General features: G+C 41.1%; 1 protein-coding gene across 3 annotated transcripts in view; it reads right to left on the reverse strand.

The window, feature by feature from the left end:
- eya3 (EYA transcriptional coactivator and phosphatase 3) overlaps positions 1-11,091 on the reverse strand; it is a 36,802-nt gene extending 25,711 nt beyond the window's left edge. For 2 of the 3 annotated variants that reach the window (XM_063185679.1, XM_063185677.1), the window contains exons 1-6: positions 11,004-11,091; positions 2,512-2,643; positions 2,153-2,199; positions 1,144-1,253; positions 234-317; positions 43-112 (exon numbers count right to left, since the gene is read on the reverse strand). In XM_063185679.1, the coding sequence (XP_063041749.1) occupies positions 43-112; positions 234-317; positions 1,144-1,253; positions 2,153-2,199; positions 2,512-2,544 (344 nt within the window). In that variant the 5' untranslated portion in view covers positions 2,545-2,643; positions 11,004-11,091. Of the gene's footprint in view, positions 1-42; positions 113-233; positions 318-1,143; positions 1,254-2,152; positions 2,200-2,511; positions 2,644-5,073; positions 5,276-11,003 lie in introns of those variants that run through there. The other variant, XM_063185678.1, reaches the window with a different exon arrangement.
- Positions 11,092-18,545: the final 7,454 nt, after the last annotated feature.

Below are 18,545 nucleotides of genomic sequence, written 5' to 3' on the forward strand. Positions count from 1 at the left end.
AAAAGGAAAGGAGGCTATTGGTCCTTATGGAGGATCTCTTACTTGTTCCCTTGGTAGATCTGTGAGGTATATTCGGTGTCGGTAGTTGAAGTAAGGTCCTTGCAGGTCACAGCTGATACAAGAACACAAACAACAAAAAATAACATCAGAGACATTCGTCTGACTTGAATATCTTATAGCAATCCTATTGAAAATGACAAGTCTCCATGAGAGCAGAAGTGTGTGAGGTATACCATTGGTGGTATAGGTGTTGTCAGTATCACATGTTTGGTTTCCAGTTTCGGTGTCTTGATGAGACTGCTCGCTACTCCCAGAAACTACAGATGTGAACAGAGGGGATTACATTAGAAACCCAAACGCACCCACTCACGAATGCGAGACAGACAGGCAGACAGACACACACGCTCGCTACAATACTGATGCATTCTTTGGATCAGTACTACCATATTGATGGCTATTAAGTGCCAAAAGCTCATAATATGCATCTTGGGTCTGACCTTCCAGAAATATTGACATTTGGCTTTGGTCAAAAAAATGTGAAACAACATTAACGCTGCTAATCGATCACACAGAGTTTTTCTGAAAGTGAATTCCTAATGTATTCTGTCTGGCTTTGGAGTCTAGACTAAGAGGGCATAGAGATGGTGGTACAGACAGTTGGTATAAACTGCTAATTGCAAAGGAGCATTCATATCGACAAGGCCAAGGACAAAGACTGGGACAACTAAACAGGTAATGCTGACGTTTGAACAAGGTTCAGTGATAGCTCATTGCAATCCACCTCCCTGTACTAAGTGTATGGGTCACCGGTGAAAAGGAAGAGGGGAGTCCCACACAAGAGCTGAATGCAAAATCAAAAACTGTATTAAACAAAGCCGTATAAAGTAAATAACACCGACAGACAAGGGACAAACGTTTCAGGTCTAGCCCATCATCAGTGTTCCCAGTTTGACGTTTGTCCCTTGTCTGTCGTTTTTTTTTTTTACTTGATTCGGCTTTGTTTAATACAGTTTTTGATTTTGCCTTCAGCTCTTGTGTGCGACTCCCCTCTTCCTTTTCCCCATACTGTTCTTGGAATTACGCACCGAGCAAAACGCTCAGAAAAAGACATTGTCGCGGTTGCCACCCCACCATTGAACTCACCGGTGTCCAGATGAGGCAGAGAGGAGGCAGGGTAGGAGACGGCCTCAGCTCCCAGTGCAGCGGCGTCACTCCTCTCTGCGGAGCTCGCATCCTCGTTGGCCACTATGGCTCTGAGTTAAACAGCAGCAATACACAAATAATTAGGAACTGCAATGGGAATCATAAGATAAGAAAAGATAAGATAAACTTTTTTGTCTGTTTGCACAGAAATTTGTCTTGCACGACACTTCTCCACAATCCACATGTAAACGCATATTTAAGACACACAAAACACAATATGGCCTATAGAGTCTAGTCATCTAGATCCATAACCTGTTAGGGCAGCACAGCCTAATCAAAACATTAAAAAGTTACTAATTAAGTTACTAAGTTAAGTAACGCTAAAACATCATCATCACCAGCTACCCTCTAACAACAGACCATCCACTTTCTCCATTGTTCTTAATCGTATAATGCAGATGTGATGAGCACAGAGCAACACGCAGAAAGACTTCCTCTGACTAGGAGTTCATTCAGAACATAGAAGGACATGTTCACCATTTGGCTGGCATACTGTAATAGGTTATTCTAATTAATTACAAATTATTGTAGTTTTTAGGACTGCATAACAGAAATGTGTCACAAGAAAGCAAAATAAAAGCAAAATAAAAGCATAACTAAACAGACACAGCTGTTCAATTACTTTGGCCACCCAGGCAAGACACAACATACTCTGTGGAGTTCTTCTTTTGACATGCTTTCACAACTTTTTCATTTTTGGATTCTGCAGCCAAATTACATTACATTACATAACATAACACTGGGCTAACACTTTCATATCCAAAGCAACATTTTAAGTACATGGTACTGGTTACAGTCCCTGGAGCATTGTGTGGTGGGACAAAAATAGTAAAACAAGTGATGATGCAATTGCTCATGGATAGCAGATAGAAAGAAAAAGCTTTCGTACTATCCCATGAGCACCTAATGCTTTTCACCAGTGAACATGAGTGTAATTTCTTATACATACTGGTGCGCCTCCTGTCCAATGTCTGGATCATGGCGAGCTTTCTTTTTCTGTCAGATGAAAACGATTAATTAGTTACACAGAAATATTTAATAATAGAATCACACAGTATACAAAACACATTTTAAGAGACGTCAGGTGGCACAACCACAGCTAATGTCCATCAATTAACTAGTAATTGATAATGAATGTACTGTAATGCTTCTAAAATAATCCACTAAAACCAAAAAACTAATTTAATCCAGACAATAGTGGCATTAGCTGTGCTTGCACCACCCTGATGTGTGCTACTACTAAAACGTCCTTGACCCTAATATCACCGTTATTATTACCAATTTACAGACTGTAGTACCGGTACTCACTGGAAGTTCAGCCAGGTCCTGTGACTCGTCCATGGCTGAGGTGAGGAGCTGGAGTGGGGAGAGGACCGGGTCCTTCGGCCAGACTCGACAAACACTCGGCGCACTCGCTCACTCTCTATGCCTCTCAGTGTCCTGCGATCACCACCACCGCCAACACCACACAAGGGGAAAACAACACAAACAAACATTCACACTCCCGGCACACAAAAACGGCATTTATATACAAAATCTGGCCACAAGTCCACTCTTTACTCCTCCCACTTTGCACCTCGTCATCCAGCCCTCCACTCCTCCCACCTCAACATCTATCCATCCATCCATCCATCCATCCATCCATCCATCCATCCATCCATCCATCCATCCAGCTTTCTGTTATCGCCCAGGTGATCAGACGGCACGGAGTGGGGAGGGGAGTCAGGGGCAGGGCTGGACTGGCCATCTGGCACACCGGGCATTTCCCGGTGGGCCCTGCACCCTCATGGGCGCCAATTTTCAGACATGTTAAAAAAAAAAAAAAACTTTTTTCTAACATGTCTGAAAGTAGGGGGCCACGAGGGTGCAGGCCCCACCGGTGAGTCCGTTCTGCACCGCTAATTTTGAGGAACCCCTTTAAGGCAAAAGTGCCCGGGCCCTATTTATCCCCCAGTCCAGCCTTGGTCAGGGGGAGATGCTGGTTAATCCTGGATGGCCACCTCCTCGGCACGAGATGAGAGAGCCAGGCAGGTGCTACGCGGCACGTGCGGACGGCTCAGTCTCCCGGACTGAAACCAGATGCCCAGGTTACGTAGTGGGCCTACAGGCCAACGCATCCACATCTGACCTAACCTACATTCAGCAGGAAAAACTATCCACCATGCCTCCTTCCCAGATTTTATCAGACATGAGGTGTTTTTTAGGCACACATCATCATGCTGTACACTACAGCAGAGCTGGGGAGGATAAGATCTTATCTGATTTCATTCAGCCTTTTAGTGCAAGTGTGTGATGTTTGCGTGTGTGTGTGTGGGCGTATGAGTGAGTGAGTGAGTGAGTGAGTAAGTAAGTGCAAAGACGGGTAAGTGTCCGTATTTGACAGTGACTGCTTGCGTGTGCCTGTGCAATCTTGTGTGTCATTTGTCAGTTGTATAAATCAGTGTTTCCCAACCAGGTACGTGTCCCACCAGAGGTACGCGAGCACACTGCAGGGGGTACTTGGAAAATTCTAATTTTAACAAAAACATGGAGCTTAGTTACATTAGGATAGAGCAAGCGATATAAAACTTGACTTAGGGGGTACTCATGGCACAACGAAAAGGCTTAGGGGTACATAAGACAAAAAAGGTTGAGAAACACTGGTATAAATGATCTATGGTTTACAAGCACGTGCCATAGATCATTTATATAACTGACATATAAATAAGAAAAGGAAAAAACAGGTCAGAGTGGCTGGCACTCAGATGACAAAACATAACGCCCACGTGTTAAGACACAGCTACACAGACCAGGCACGTGAAGGGCTTAAGAATGCTTTCGGAAGTTCTGCTTCCATTACCCTCAAAATGGTCAGTTTGAAATGTACCATTCTCAAAGATGTTACTCAAATCATGTTCACTGAATAAGGTGAGTAAAATGTTGAGGAAGTGAAAATGTTAAGGAAGTCAAGGCAAGCAAATCAGAATCGTTCTGCTTATAACTGATCGCACTGGCAATCCAAGGGTACATAGGAGCAAAGAGCAGAATATAGAACACTACAAGTTAGGCCTACTTCTTCATGTGTTGGCGACATTGTGATAGCAAAATGTGTGAAACTGTCCGACAAAGCTCTTTCTTCTACACCTAGTAACCTACTGCATAACCTTTAGTTCTCAAAATCTATGTAGTAAGCTTATGATATAGGCCTGATTTAGGGACACAGATCAATTCAGTCTTTTTTGTCCTTGTTGTAAACTAATTGAAGAAGAAAACACCTCATCTACAGTAATAATAATAATAATAATAGATCAATTTTATATAGCGCTTTTCTCTGTACTCAAAGCCGCTTTTACATTGATCATTTTCATAAATTATACATTGGAGGGATATTCTGCTTCTTTTTGGACCAGAAACTAACTGCCACTTTAACAAATCAAAGCAGTCAAAAGATAATGGTGGTCAGTGGGATAAGCTTAGGTCGTGATACCTCTTGGGTCAAGATGTTCCACCTCCCAAAAGGATAACGTTCACGTGAGCGAGGTGTGTGACCTACATAGGTGCCGGAAAAGGGGATGCAGTTGGTGCACTTGCATCCCCACTTTTGGCCTTCCTAAATGAGGCTTTCTCAACTTTTACTGCAGACAAATGAGTGGCGTGCAGCAGTAATAACATTGTTAAGAAATAAAGAAAAAAAATAATGCACCACCACTTTTAAACTTGTTCCGTCGCCCTTGGTGACCTACATCAATGACAGCCACCAGTGAGCTACAGCAGATGGGTAAGGCTTCTGAGAAGCGGCCTCGTTACTGGGTTACCCCCCAATCAAATGTGAGTACTCAGTCTAATTCTACATGATTTTAAAAAATCATTTTTAATCTTTTTCATACTTACAATGTGCGGGTCGTTATCTAAGTAGGTCATATCAAAATCCAACTAATGCTCACCTAAGAGACAAATTAGATACATTTGGGTGTTAAGTTTCAATTTGCTTATCACCACTTTTCTCGGATTCCATTCAAAACCAAACCAATGTAATTCATCACATAATTGCTATCAAATTAGCCTGTAAATACAGTTGTCAGTGTAAGACCACAACAAAGGCTTTTTTCATACAGGTAGTTACCATACCTTTAGCAACATCATATTTATTTCCACAGAGTGCATCAATGATTGTAGGCCTACACAGTAAATAAATGTGTGATGCATGGCATGACTTAAACTAGTTTTCACTTCGGGGTCATTTCACGTGAAATCAGACACTTTGGGACCCGACCGACCCGGATTTCAATCATACTTGGTGTGCCTTTTTAGTAGCAAGGTAGCACCCCAGAACTGCATTGGTTTGAATCTGACACTAATATTAAGGGAGAAACAGACTAGGAAAGGTTCACATGTGAGGGTAGGACACTATACATTCAGCCTTGAATATATCAGTCAGTGTTAGTCACAAAAAGATGCCTGTGGTGTTGTTTGAAAGCTCTTTTCTGGCTCTATATATTACACAATCAGCTTGGAATACAACAACTCTCAGAATATGAATTATGATAAATTGAAAAATTAAAAATTGAATATCTAAAAAAACTATATTTTAAAATGGCCAGTTCCTTGTCCAAACGTAGCCGGCAATGTCATTAGCAATACCTCAAATGCTGGTGTTCGGTTCTTTATTCATTTCAGAGAGAATTTGACTCACAAATATGGCATCATACAGACCACTTACTAATAATATGGTAATACCATAGTAGCATCACATGACAAAACAAAAACAAAACAAAAATGGTCAGTTTCCATGGTCCCAGGTTTCAGAAACTAAGGCAGATGTCCATTTACACACACCAAATGATGATATGTGAATGTTTGAACATTCCTTCTCTGTGTACCTGTGTCATCTTCCCTTTATCGTACTTTAAAGAGATAATCAATGGCTACACTCTCATTTTGTACTCTACCAGTGCATTTGAAGCAGCAGCTGTGTCTTTTGTAGATAATGTATAAGTACGTCCCGTTGCAGTTAGGTTCCACTACCAGAAGCACATCCTGATGATCCATGACAAGTATATCTGGTCTGAAGGGAAAAGTGAAGGATGGAGATGGTCCATGAGGATGCAGGAAGTTCAGTTTCACCTCTCCAGTGCTCAGCATACATTCCTCAACACATGCTAGCCACCAGTTGCCATCATATACAGCTACAACATACCCTTTGATGCTTGAAAATGTAACACATTTCTTTACTGAGCTCACTCTTTCAACTCCTTCTCTGAATGCGGAAAATGGCCTAATGTCCATTGACAATGGGCAGAAGCTGTGTAGTTTTTGAGTACCTGGAATAGTTCTTGCAGATTCAAACCTCTTCAACAGGTTCTCAGCTTCATGATGGTGCATCTCTCTCAAGAACATCCATTGCCAGTTTGCCACAACAGAGATGTACCATCATGAAGCTGTAGGGCTGGGTATCGAATTTCGGTCTGGTCCTGGCACCGACCGAAAAGCCACATTGTATCGAATATCAAAACAAAACAAAAAAATCGGTGCCATATTTCGATACCTGTTGTGCGTTTCAACAGTCCCTGTGTCAATAGTAAATCTGTGAACCAATAGCCATGTAGTCAGGTGAAGTTGTCATTTGTGATTGGCTTCGAAGGGCCTGGGTGGGTGGGACGAGCACGAGACATTTCATTCATTCAANAAGTACTAGCGTTTGTTTACTCGAACAGCTGACAGTTGGTGAGGGCACCTTGTAGGCTAACTTAGCTAGTTGCAGTTGTAGATGTAGTTGCAGTTGTAGCTAGTTGCAGCCCTGATATACATGCTGAGATCTAAAGTGTGGCTAAACTTTGCTCGTGTGGACGCAAATAGAGCCAGAGCTCTATTTGTGACAAAGTTGTCCGTGCGAAAGACGGCAACACGACTTGGCGAAAATTAATTAATGCACCAAATCAATGTAGGCTAAGAGCCGAAAGCTGCGCTGAAATTTACAAGCCATGGGCGAATGGACATTAAAAATATTATTGTTTGAAATGAATTTGTATTTGTTAATAAGTGTTTCTTGAACTTAATAGAAGATTAGGCCTATGCGCTGCTGCCCTGTTTGTCTCTTCAGACAGCGCCTGGCGCGGGCGCGGCTCAATCAGTAGAGTCCTGTTCAGTTGACGCTGAGGCTGTGTTGTGCTGAGGTGTTAATTTTGAAACATGTTCAACAACCCTTTTGTCCAACGAAGACGTGTGTGTTTGTGCAGTCATGATAATAGTGGTACCGTCGCGCCAATCTTCCTCTGATGATGTCGTTTTAAACCTCCTTGAGTGTGCACTCTCCTCTCCACTTACGCACGGCTACTGTAGTTTTGATAAGAATCAATGTGTGGCCAATCGCTAAGGGGTTTAAAGTGCGGAGATTTGAAGCTTGTTCCCGCGGAGGGCAACGCTAAAAGACCGAAGTCGACTCGACATCCCTTCCATGCGATGCGTTAAGACAGCGTTAAGATAGCGTCTCCCAGACATCCCCAGTTCCAAAAACGTAATACAGGGAGCTGCTCATCAACCCCGGACACCCCGACCAACACATTTGCAAATTAGTGTTACATTGTTTGTCGATGCCCTTTCTGTCGTCCAGTTTGTATATAACTGCCTGCTTTTTACCCAGGACTTTTGCAGGGCGCCCTACGAAGTGCACGTAATCTATTTGAAGTATCCCACGCATGACGCACGAGTCATTATCTTCCTCTTTCCCGCATCGGCAATTGAAAAAACGCGAACTTGCATAGTCTAAAATCAGGAATGCTTTATCTGACTTGCGGGCATCGGAGAGCCACTATCAAATATCAGGTAGACTTATTGGACTTTCATTGGGATGTCTGGTCTTCCCACTACCTGCTGGTCTTCCCAATCTGCAGGTTATGTATGAGTCAAGCGGTCAGGTGAAGGAGAGCGTGTAGCTACGCGAATGCAAATAATACGCAGCAGCTTCTAGAGAGAGAGAGAGAGAGAGAGAGAGAGAGAGAGAGAGAGAGAGAGAGAGAGAGAGAGAGAGCAACAGCAACCTGCACCTGGAAGTGTGTGTGTGTCTAATGCTCTTTTGCTCTATGATGTTGAAATTACTAAATAATTTACATGGCTGATTTGGGTTTTGGTGGAAAATTAGTAACAACGTGAATATTTGCTGCAATAGGCTATCTAGTAATAATTTGTGAAATAACAATAGCCCTAGTAGCCTAGGTTTGCCTAGTGATTATGACAATAGTGGCTACATAGCAATTGAAGTAGGCTACTCATTCATTGCTGAGCTAACTGTCATCCAACTTTACCCCTGCCTACTTACTCAACACCTAGGCTTCTTAGAAATCATATCCTATATTTAATTTGAACATATATATTGAGTAATCTGTAATAACATTGATGACTGAAATGCCCTCACCGTATGCACAATACTACTTGTGAAAATTTAGAATTTGGTGATTTTATGGGTTCCTCATAATGGAGATTAACTTCAAAACAACAGGTATCGAAAAACGGTATCGAAAAGCACCGGTATCGAAAACAAAGTATCAAAATTGGCACCGTATCGAAAAAAACTAAACGATACCCAGCCCTATGAAGCTGAGAACCTGTTGAAAAGGTTGGAATCTGCAAGAACTATTCCAGGTACTCAAAAACTACACAGCTTCTGCCCATTGTCAATGGACACAGTGGAAGTTAGGCCATTTTCAGCATTCAGAGAAGGCAGAGTTGAAAGAGTGAGCTCAGTAAAGGAATGTGTTACATTTTCAAGCATCAAAGTGTATGTTGTAGCAGTATATGATGGCAACTGGTGGCTAGCATGTGTTGAGGAATGTATGCCGAGCACTGGAGAGGTGAAACTGAACTTCCTGCATCCTCATGGACCATCTCCATCCTTCCCTTCAGACCAGATATACTTGTCATGGATCATCAGGATGTGCTTCTGGTAGTGGAACCTGTGACTGCAACGGGACATACTTATACATTATCTACAAAAGACACAGCTGCTGCTTCAAATGCACTGGTAGAGTACAAAATGAGAGTGTAGCCATTGATTATCTCTTTAAAGTACGGTAAAGGGAAGATGACACCGGTACACAGAGAAGGAATGTTCAAACATTCACATATCATCATTTGGTGTGTATAAATGGACATCTGCCTTAGTTTCTGAAACCTGGGACCATGGAAACTGACCATTTTTGTTTTGTTTTTGTTTTGTCATGTGATGCTACTATGGTATTACCATATTATTAGTAAGTGGTCTGTATGATGCCATATATGTGAGTCAAATTCTCTCTGAAATGAATAAAGAACCGAACACCAGCATTTGAGGTGTTGCTAATGACATTGCCGGCTACGTTTGGACAAGGAACTGGCCATTTTAAAATATAGTTTTTTTAGATATTCAATTTTTGATTTTTCAATTTATCATAATTCATATTCTGAGAGTTGTTGTATTCCAAACTGATTGTGTAATATGTAGAGCCAGAAAAGAGCTTTCAAACAATACCACAGGCATCTTTTTGTGACTAACACTGACTGATATATTCATGGCTGAATGTATAGTGTCCTACCCTAAAATGTGAACCTTTCCTAGTCTGTTTCTCCCTTAATATTAGTGTCAGATTCAAACCAATGCAGTTCTGGGGTGCTACCTTACTAAAAAGGCACACCAAGTATGATTGAAATCCGGATCGGTCGGGTCCCAAAGCGTCTGATTTCACGTGAAATGACCCTTCGGCACTTAATCATCATCACAGAGCTGTTAACATTGCCCATGACAAGTTATGTGAAAGCACAACAACTCGTGTAAAACCTGAAATCTGAACTCTCGCGTTTCATTTCAAAACTTTGGAGACAAAGAAGGGTTTAGACCGCGTTTTCCGAGTTCACACAGACCGAGAGGAGTCAACAGTGCAGTGCACTCATGGGGAGATGCCAGTGCGTATTATTCTGAGGTTTGAACGTGTCGTATTATCTAGTTCTCTAGCAAAGTTAGAGCTAGTAGATCGATATTGACAGGCAATCCGTGTCTGGGGGGAGACGACAACGTTGTTCTAATTTAGATGAATTGACTCAATCTGATACAACTGTCACTGTGCTGGGAACAAGCCATTCTCGTCATATTTCACCATCTACTCCTCTACAACTGTCTCTAGGAGTGAAGTATGGCCATGTGTTGGCCACAAAAGAGCAATAACGGCAGACAGTTAAGTCAAGGACGGAGACTGAAGGTGAAGCCTGTTTGGGAATGGTCATTCGCTAGTCGATTAGCCAGACAGAGAGCAACATAAACCTAGATCGAGCCTGTATTACACATTCTGATACGTGTCAAGAGTCTAAATCAAACATGTATCGCACACCAACGTGGAGGAAGTATATGTTGCTGTGATAACGTTGTTAAAGGCCAGTGTGGTCCTTTGTGTGCTACTGTGAAAGAATTTGAAGGCCAGCTTCCCCGGCTAACTGAGTGGACAAGTAGCTCTACACTAGCCACTCGGGATGCAATGGTGAATGGAGGCTGCATAGCGGCTAATGGACTTGTAATCCGCATTTCAGTCATTCAGATGCAGATAATCACAGTACAGGACAATCCACACGGAACATCTCAACAGATAGAAATGCACTCCAACCACAACGCAATGAAATCAATAGCTAGCTCTAGATAGCAGTGACTAATTTATAACCACCAAAATACAACTCGCCGTTAGCAAGTCAGCTAGGTAAGTAGCCATCGCAGCTAAACTATGCCACACTATCGAGCTTTTCAATGTGTGACTGTTATGAAATACACTACTGTAAGATGTTCAAATTAAACAAACACTCACCATATCAATTAAGTCTGTTATTTCTATATGCACTAGTTCCTTCCAAATTCGAGTAGCTCCTGTGTTTGGAGCACTATCTGGCAGGAAGTTTGTGCTGATTATACAGCGCATGCGCACAAATTCACCCAGAGAAAATGTGGGATATTTGGATCAGATATTTACAAGCTGCCAAGTGCATTTACCGGTATGCAGACCACTGTTGGGAAAGTTACTCAAAAACTGTAATGTACTAGTTACTACTTATTACATGTTACTGTCATTTTAAAGTAATGCCTTACATTACAACATTTTAAAAAAATAAAATAAAGTAAGACATTAGGCCTACACTACTTTTGCATTACTTTTAGTCTAGCCAAAATTACTGGAAATAAGGATTAGGCAATAGGCCCCTACAGTGCAAATCTATGAGGTGGCATAGGCCTACTTTTACCTGCCATCCACACGTCGTTTTGGAAGCCTGCAGACTGAAAACCAACATTTTCAGGAATTGTGTCTTACCCACATACAATATTGATTCACCAATACAAATACAATGATTAATCCTTTCTCTTCTTACCACCTTACCAAGCACACCAGCGGCTGTTTATTATCTAGTACGCACGCATGCAGCACAGGCTGTTTGCACTTGGCTGAAATAGATTTTAAAGCCACCTCACTGCACTCCGAGTTTGAAATGTAGGCCTATTATTGATAAAAGAGCAGATGCATTGCTACAGTGGGCCTATGTAGGCTATTTTGAATATTAATGATATAGGCCTACAGCACACCGGGAAAAATGTCTTATTTCCAATGAACGAAATTAGGCTATAGGAGGAAAAAATGATTGTGAGTATACCAGCCCGTCAGTTTGCAAGTTCGAGGCTCGCCTGAATCATGTGACTTCGTGCAGGGATCAGTTTGTCACTCACTCCCAGCTACAATTAGGCTATTCTTTACGCGCGCTCAGCACCGCGGCCAGCATATTCTGCGTCTTGCGCTAACAGCCTTGCCTGGTTAACACCAGACCTAATCACAAGTGAGACGATTGTGTAGAACTAAAGGCAGTATGGGAGTTCCCACTACTAACAGCCTAGTTCTATTCATGAAACTATTGCACTGGAATTTACAGTGATAGGCCTACAGAGTGATGCAACGACAGCCAGTCGTTCAATTGCCCTACTTTGACAGGCGAACGTAGGCCTAATATTTTATTTCAAATGGATTCATTTCAATTTTAGTGATGTTTAGTTGAACAAAAGTAGGGGATGGAATGGCCTTCCAGTAAAAGTGAGGGGGATGCAACGTAGGCTCATGACATTGATATTGATATATATTCATTGAAAATATTGATAAATACAATATTAAGGGACAAAAATGGAAGAAATTTCTGAATTAGACATATTAACATGAATAAAAGTACTGTCCCACTCAACCTGAAACGCTGTGCCACTCAACCTAACACTGTCAGGTTGAGTGGGACAGTTTTAAGTGCAATTTTCATTAAAAAAATAAATAATGTTTCATTTTAAATGATGGTGATTTATAATAACACTCACATTATGATCCATTAAAAGATAAAATATATATTCTTTCTTACCCCATAATTACAGAGTTATCACCCTTAGGGTGTAGAAATACCAAATCACTTGCACGGTGTGAATTCTGTGAGGTTCAAGAGGTGACACAACTTGAAATATAAAAAAAGGATCATCTTTGTGATGTCAGACCAATCAAATCATTGTTTCTTGTCCACTAGACATTCATAAATAATCCACTCACTAATTCTTGAGAAAGTGGCTAAAACAGGTTGTAATCTTGAAAGAAAAAAACGAAGTGAATTACAAAATAATATGGTTATCCTTGTAGACAAAGGTCTTGGCTTTTCAGAAATGCACAAGGCCAATCTCCTCATTTTGAATTTTTTTCAGAAATCAGGTTTTTCTCTGATCATACCTTGTTTTTTGTCAACACCGTCAGACACAATTAAAAGCAATATAAAGTGTATTGATTTGGTTGCATATGTATCTGGAGTTTTTAAGTGATTGTGTGTGTTTTTTGGTTCACACATATGCCTTTAAATGTTGAAAATTCACTTTCATTCTATTTTGATACTGCTTCATGAGTTCTAATTTAAAAATATGTGCTGTCAGACAATGCTTACCTAATGCCTTAATAGATCAAACAATTTTTTGTAATTTCACAAATATTCGTGTAGGCTTAAATTTGCTATTACTTTGATAATTCAACAACTCCAAAAGAAAATTTTGTAAGGACATTCATTTAAAATGTCCAAAACTCCTTCTTACGGTGGTGACTTAAGAACTGACGGTGGTGACAGTAATCTGAAGGTGGTGAAAGTGAACTAATTATTACCTACATTTAGCAAAATAAATAGCCCTCTCAAGTCAATGACATCTAGCATAAACACTTTATTTTTGTGTGTGCACAGTATGTTTGTGCATGTGTTTTTTCTTCATTTGTTAGATACTCTAGGAAGTAGGCCTAGATTATTGAAAATGTGGCATAAACAGGTTTTAAGTTGTTCAAATCCAAAATATAGAGGTGTATTATCATAGATGAAGGTCTTGGCTGTCAAGTGAATGTATTGGCCAAGCTCCCGATGTTTTAAATTTTTCATAAAATTGGCTCTTTCTTGGTTTTGCCACCAGCGTCAGACAGAATTAGAAGTAAAAAAATGTGTTTACTGTATTTAAGTGAATTACTTTTACAATTCAACGTAATTGTAGATACTTATTGGAAGCATATTCTTAAAACTTGTCAAAAACATGTAAAACACATGCTTTTTTGTGAACTACATCAGATGTCACCACCGTCAGGTTTTGTGACAAAAAACCCTCCAAATGCACCTCAGAGGCTGGAGTATAAGTTTGGGTCACAATTATTACTAACATGTCTGGTAATATTTCATTAACCAGCACAATTTAGTAAATTATGGAACAAGATGATGAGTGGAACAAAATCTGACGGTGGTGACATCTGACGGTGTGAGACAAAAAAACACTCTTTTACATATTATGCATTTTTTGCTCACATTAGCCACTTCGTTTTCGCTCTGTTTCTTAGGGGCTTCATGCCTCTTCTGAAAAAGTATATATAATTAACATTAATGTAACATAATACTATTAAAACCCCCGACGGTGTTGACAGTTTATGGTTGGGACAGTACCAGTGTCCAAGCAAATTAACAAATTGAGGAGAAATGAGTAAACTCACAGGAGCTTCATTGATGGTGGTCCTAAGTAATGACAATGACCTTGTGCATACCTGATTTTATTGTCTTTTAAAAAAAAATCTGACGGTGGTGACTAATATGCTGGACACACTTTGAGCAATAAGAAAATAGTAGTAAATATTGCTTTACACGCACTATGTGCATATCTGCAGAACCACTTCAATATGGACTTTCACATCATGGTGATATTATTCAATAATATCAGTGATTTTTACATTTTAAGTCAATTGAAAATATAGCTGCAAGCAGCAATGCGGGGCCAAGCAGTAAACTTGCCAGAGCCGCCATGGCAACAGAAGGAACTGCAGCGCCCCCTTTGGTCCAAATCTCGCCAATGTTGGTGTGCATTCCTTGGACGAGAGTGTGATCACGTAAACCAAGTTTAGTTTGAATCCGTTGAAGAGATGCCGAGATATGAGCTCACTTCCTGTTACCTGTTGGTGGCGCTAGAGAGCTTGGGGTCTGGTTTTTTTTGTGGGAGGTCATGGGATGGACTAGAATGTGTGCAAAAAATCCTAACAGAAATTGACTAACGGTTGCTGAGATATGACCTCACTTCCTGTTTTGCCACCTTTATGACAATTTTGATTGGCTGTCACCGGCAAACGACAAGAGGTGTTCAAAATTCTTTCCTCTCCCCCCTCCCTCTCCCTCCCTCCCTCCCTTCTTCCCTCTCTGTCCCTCTCCCTCTCCCTCTCCCCCCTCCCTCTCCCTCTCCCTCTCCCTCTCCCTCTCCCTCTGTCTGTCTGTGTGTGTGTGAGGAGGGGGTGGGGGGTGGGGTGCAGGGGCTGGGGCAGTGGGGCTTGACCCCCTGCCGAGAATGGTGTCAGTGAACGTGCGCAAGGGGAGCAGAGGAGACAGAGAGATGAGAAAAAATCCCTCCATTCTTTCCACAATTTTGAATGGCTGCTGTGAGCTGATAGTTTTTTCAATCGTTACGAAAATCCATACCTGGGTGCAACATGGTGTGAAGATGACCTGTGTACCAATATTTTGAAAATTGGGAGTACGGTTCAAAAGCTACAGGCAAAAATGTAGCTAAAATTTTGACCTGCTGGTGGCGCTACAGAGTTTGAGCTGGGGATCTGATTTTGTTTGTGGTAGGTCATGGGATGGACTACTATGTGTGTACAAAATCCCAGCCTAATTCGACAAACGGTTGCTGAGATATGACCTCACTTCCTGTTTCGCCACGTTTACGACAATTTTGATTGGCTCTCACGGCTAAACGATAAAAGATATCCAATATTCCTGAAGACCCCATGTGTAGCTCAGTCCAGAGATACTATATACCGAGTTTTGGGCGAATTGGTCAAAAATTGCGGGAAAATTAACATTTTTATTGAATTTTACAAAATTCAAAATGGCGGGAAAACTATCCTGGCGGAAAATGACGTCATATAGTGCGTTGGATTCGTCTTGACTCAAGGATTCCAGGGATACCAAGTTTATGAAAATTGGCCCAGCGGTTCAAAAGTTACAAGCAGAAATGTACCTGCAACTTTGACCTGCTGGTGGCGCTAAAGCGTTGGGGCTGGGGTCCTATAAATTGCTGTGGGTAATGCTGAGACTGCCCCGAATGTGTGTGCCAATTTACAGCATTTTCCTGCCTACGGTTCTATGGGCTGCCATAGACTTGCAGAGGGATAGGAATGGTGACTAGAGAATAATAATAATAATAATAATAATAATGAAGAAAACCTACTAACTCTATAGGGGCCTTCGCCAGCTTCGCTGCTTGGCCCCTAATGATGATGTCTGTCCTTGGGACAGCTGTTTTTACAGGGTGTGGGCAGGTTTATAGCCATGAAAAGTAATAAAATTACACTTAAATATTTCAAACGACTGTACATTTGTGTAACAGACCCCTGGGTCTTTACCTGGATTCATTTTGTTCATGAAAATGTAGTTTATTTTCAACAGAATTGGCAGTTTATTGCTGAGACATGTTTTAGCCGCTTTCTCAAGAATCAGTGCACTAACAATAGGCTATCTGTGATTGGCCAAAAAAAATAACCCTTTATTTGACCAATAACCTTAAGTGTCCCACTCAACCTGATGTCCCACTGAACCTGCATTTACCCCTACTGTTTCGGGTTTCAAACACAGTGTGCATTTAACCGAAATGTTCTTGGCGTCTTTTTTTTTCAATTAAGTCAAAGTAGTGGGCATATAGCCTACCCATCTTGAAAACGAGCAATCTGGATTTTTTGGTTCGGTCATCCTTTTCCAGCCTGCCATTTCGAAACGTGAAAGAGTTAGTTCAATGTTCTCCGTGAAACTTTAGAAATTGAATCTCTGCGCGGACTTATCAGATGCAATAGTTGATCTCGCAGTGATCCGTGAACATTGTAGGCTATAAAGAAAACAAAATACCCACACAAAATTTAGGCGAAAACATGCGCTGTAATGTGCACGTTACTTGCATTGTAACGAGGACATAGGCCTATTAGGCCTACCGATTTTTTCCCCTGTAATCCCTTACATTAGCCTACTGCGTTACTCAAAAAATGTAATGCATTACAGTAATTAGTTACTTTTGTAACGCGTCACTCCCAACACTGATGCAGACTGCAGCGATGGTTTCTAACAAGGAGATAGCAACCATCTCTGATTTATGTGCTGATATCCGTTCACGGGAAGCCCACGTGAACTTGTATGTCTTTGATCCCATAAAAATGCATGGAAATGACATACAGCTGATTGAGTGTGAAGTTTTACAGAGTTGAAGGTGAGATGGATGGTCGCTCAGGCCTATATTGTTTGATGTTTTCAAATCATTGACTTGTTCCAAAGCCTTAGAGGAACAGAGTAAGTGATCATGTTACTTTTATTAATAAAATGACTTTTATTCATTAAAAAAGACATGCCACATCACATGTTTACTTTCAGTGATGACATTTTAAGGATCATTCATAATAGGCCTATAATACTTGTAATGTTGAGAGAGCCTTTTGTCATGCTCATTAACACTATGAACCCTCTCATACTGAAATGTCATTTAATTGTCTGTCAGTTTGCCCTATATTACTTCCTTTGGCTGTCTTACATCGGTAACCAAGTGATTTCTTGTGTGTTATGAATTGCATGTGAATATGTCACAAATACACTTGTTTCAGGAGGAGAAAGATGCTTATGGACAACATCATGAAGTGGAGCCCTGCGATGAACTCAGTGAGCAAGGTCCGCCTGCTGCTTATCGGCCCAGGGCCTTGCGTCCTCCACTTGTGCTTGTGGCCTCATACCAGGAAGTAATACGTCCTGATGACATCACTGACAACAGCATTATATTTCAATATCTCGCAAAAGCTCAATTGTTAAGTCATTTTCTTATTTGCAGAGTGGATGGTGAATGAAGAATAGTGAATTATTGTGGCTAGGCTGACAGTGGGGAAACATAATTGTTTTCTCCACGGATGCGGGGCATCAGCAAAATGTGAGGCCACAAGCACAAGTGGAAGACACAAGGTTGCATATTGGAATGCACACAGGGTGTTCAGTCTTCAAAGGTCACGTGGAAATTCAGGCAAACACGGGCACAGCAAGGACCAGTCTGACCACACAAGTAGGCTACATATTCTTTATTTGTAACAGACACAATGGTCCATAGAAATACAAATGACAAAGGTTAAATAAAAGACAGACAAGGATAAAAGACATTTAAAGACAGGTAGACCTACAACCATCAAACAGGCTATAGGCACCTTCTCCAGTGTCGCCTGAGCTTAGAAGAGAACCTCACAGAACTCCTGGCTGGGTTTACCAGAGATTCAATTATACTATTTTGGGAGCAATCCAGTCGGCCCATGAATTTAAACATTTCTTTTCTAAGGACTGCATCACACCCAGGGACATTGGAGTAGACAAAAAGACAGCTGGCACTGGACCATTTAGGTATCTTCATCAGCAGTCTCATGGGGTCATTATATGCAACGTTTAGCTTCTGATAGCTGCTACTCTTATATTTACACCATAAGTGGGCAGTGTACATGGGTGTGAAGAAGGCTCTAAACAGGGAGCACTTGACATTAAAAGAACACATGCTAAATTTGCGAAGTAGCATATTAGCCTGAGCATAGCCTACAGTTTACGTCGTTGGCGGTATATATCACGATCATCACAGAGATCATCTGATATTATATGACCAAGATACTTAACTTCCTTGCACACTATAAGTGGGCTATCACCCAGATTAAAAAACATAGACATCCAAGTCACATTAATAGACTCAATACGTTTTTTTCCTATTATGGTCATTTAAAACTACCCGGTAATCTCACACGATGGTTGACATTGTCAATCGGTTAGCT

This window comes from Engraulis encrasicolus, chromosome 20 (assembly GCF_034702125.1).
Source record: "Engraulis encrasicolus isolate BLACKSEA-1 chromosome 20, IST_EnEncr_1.0, whole genome shotgun sequence".
NCBI lineage: Eukaryota > Metazoa > Chordata > Actinopteri > Clupeiformes > Engraulidae > Engraulis > Engraulis encrasicolus.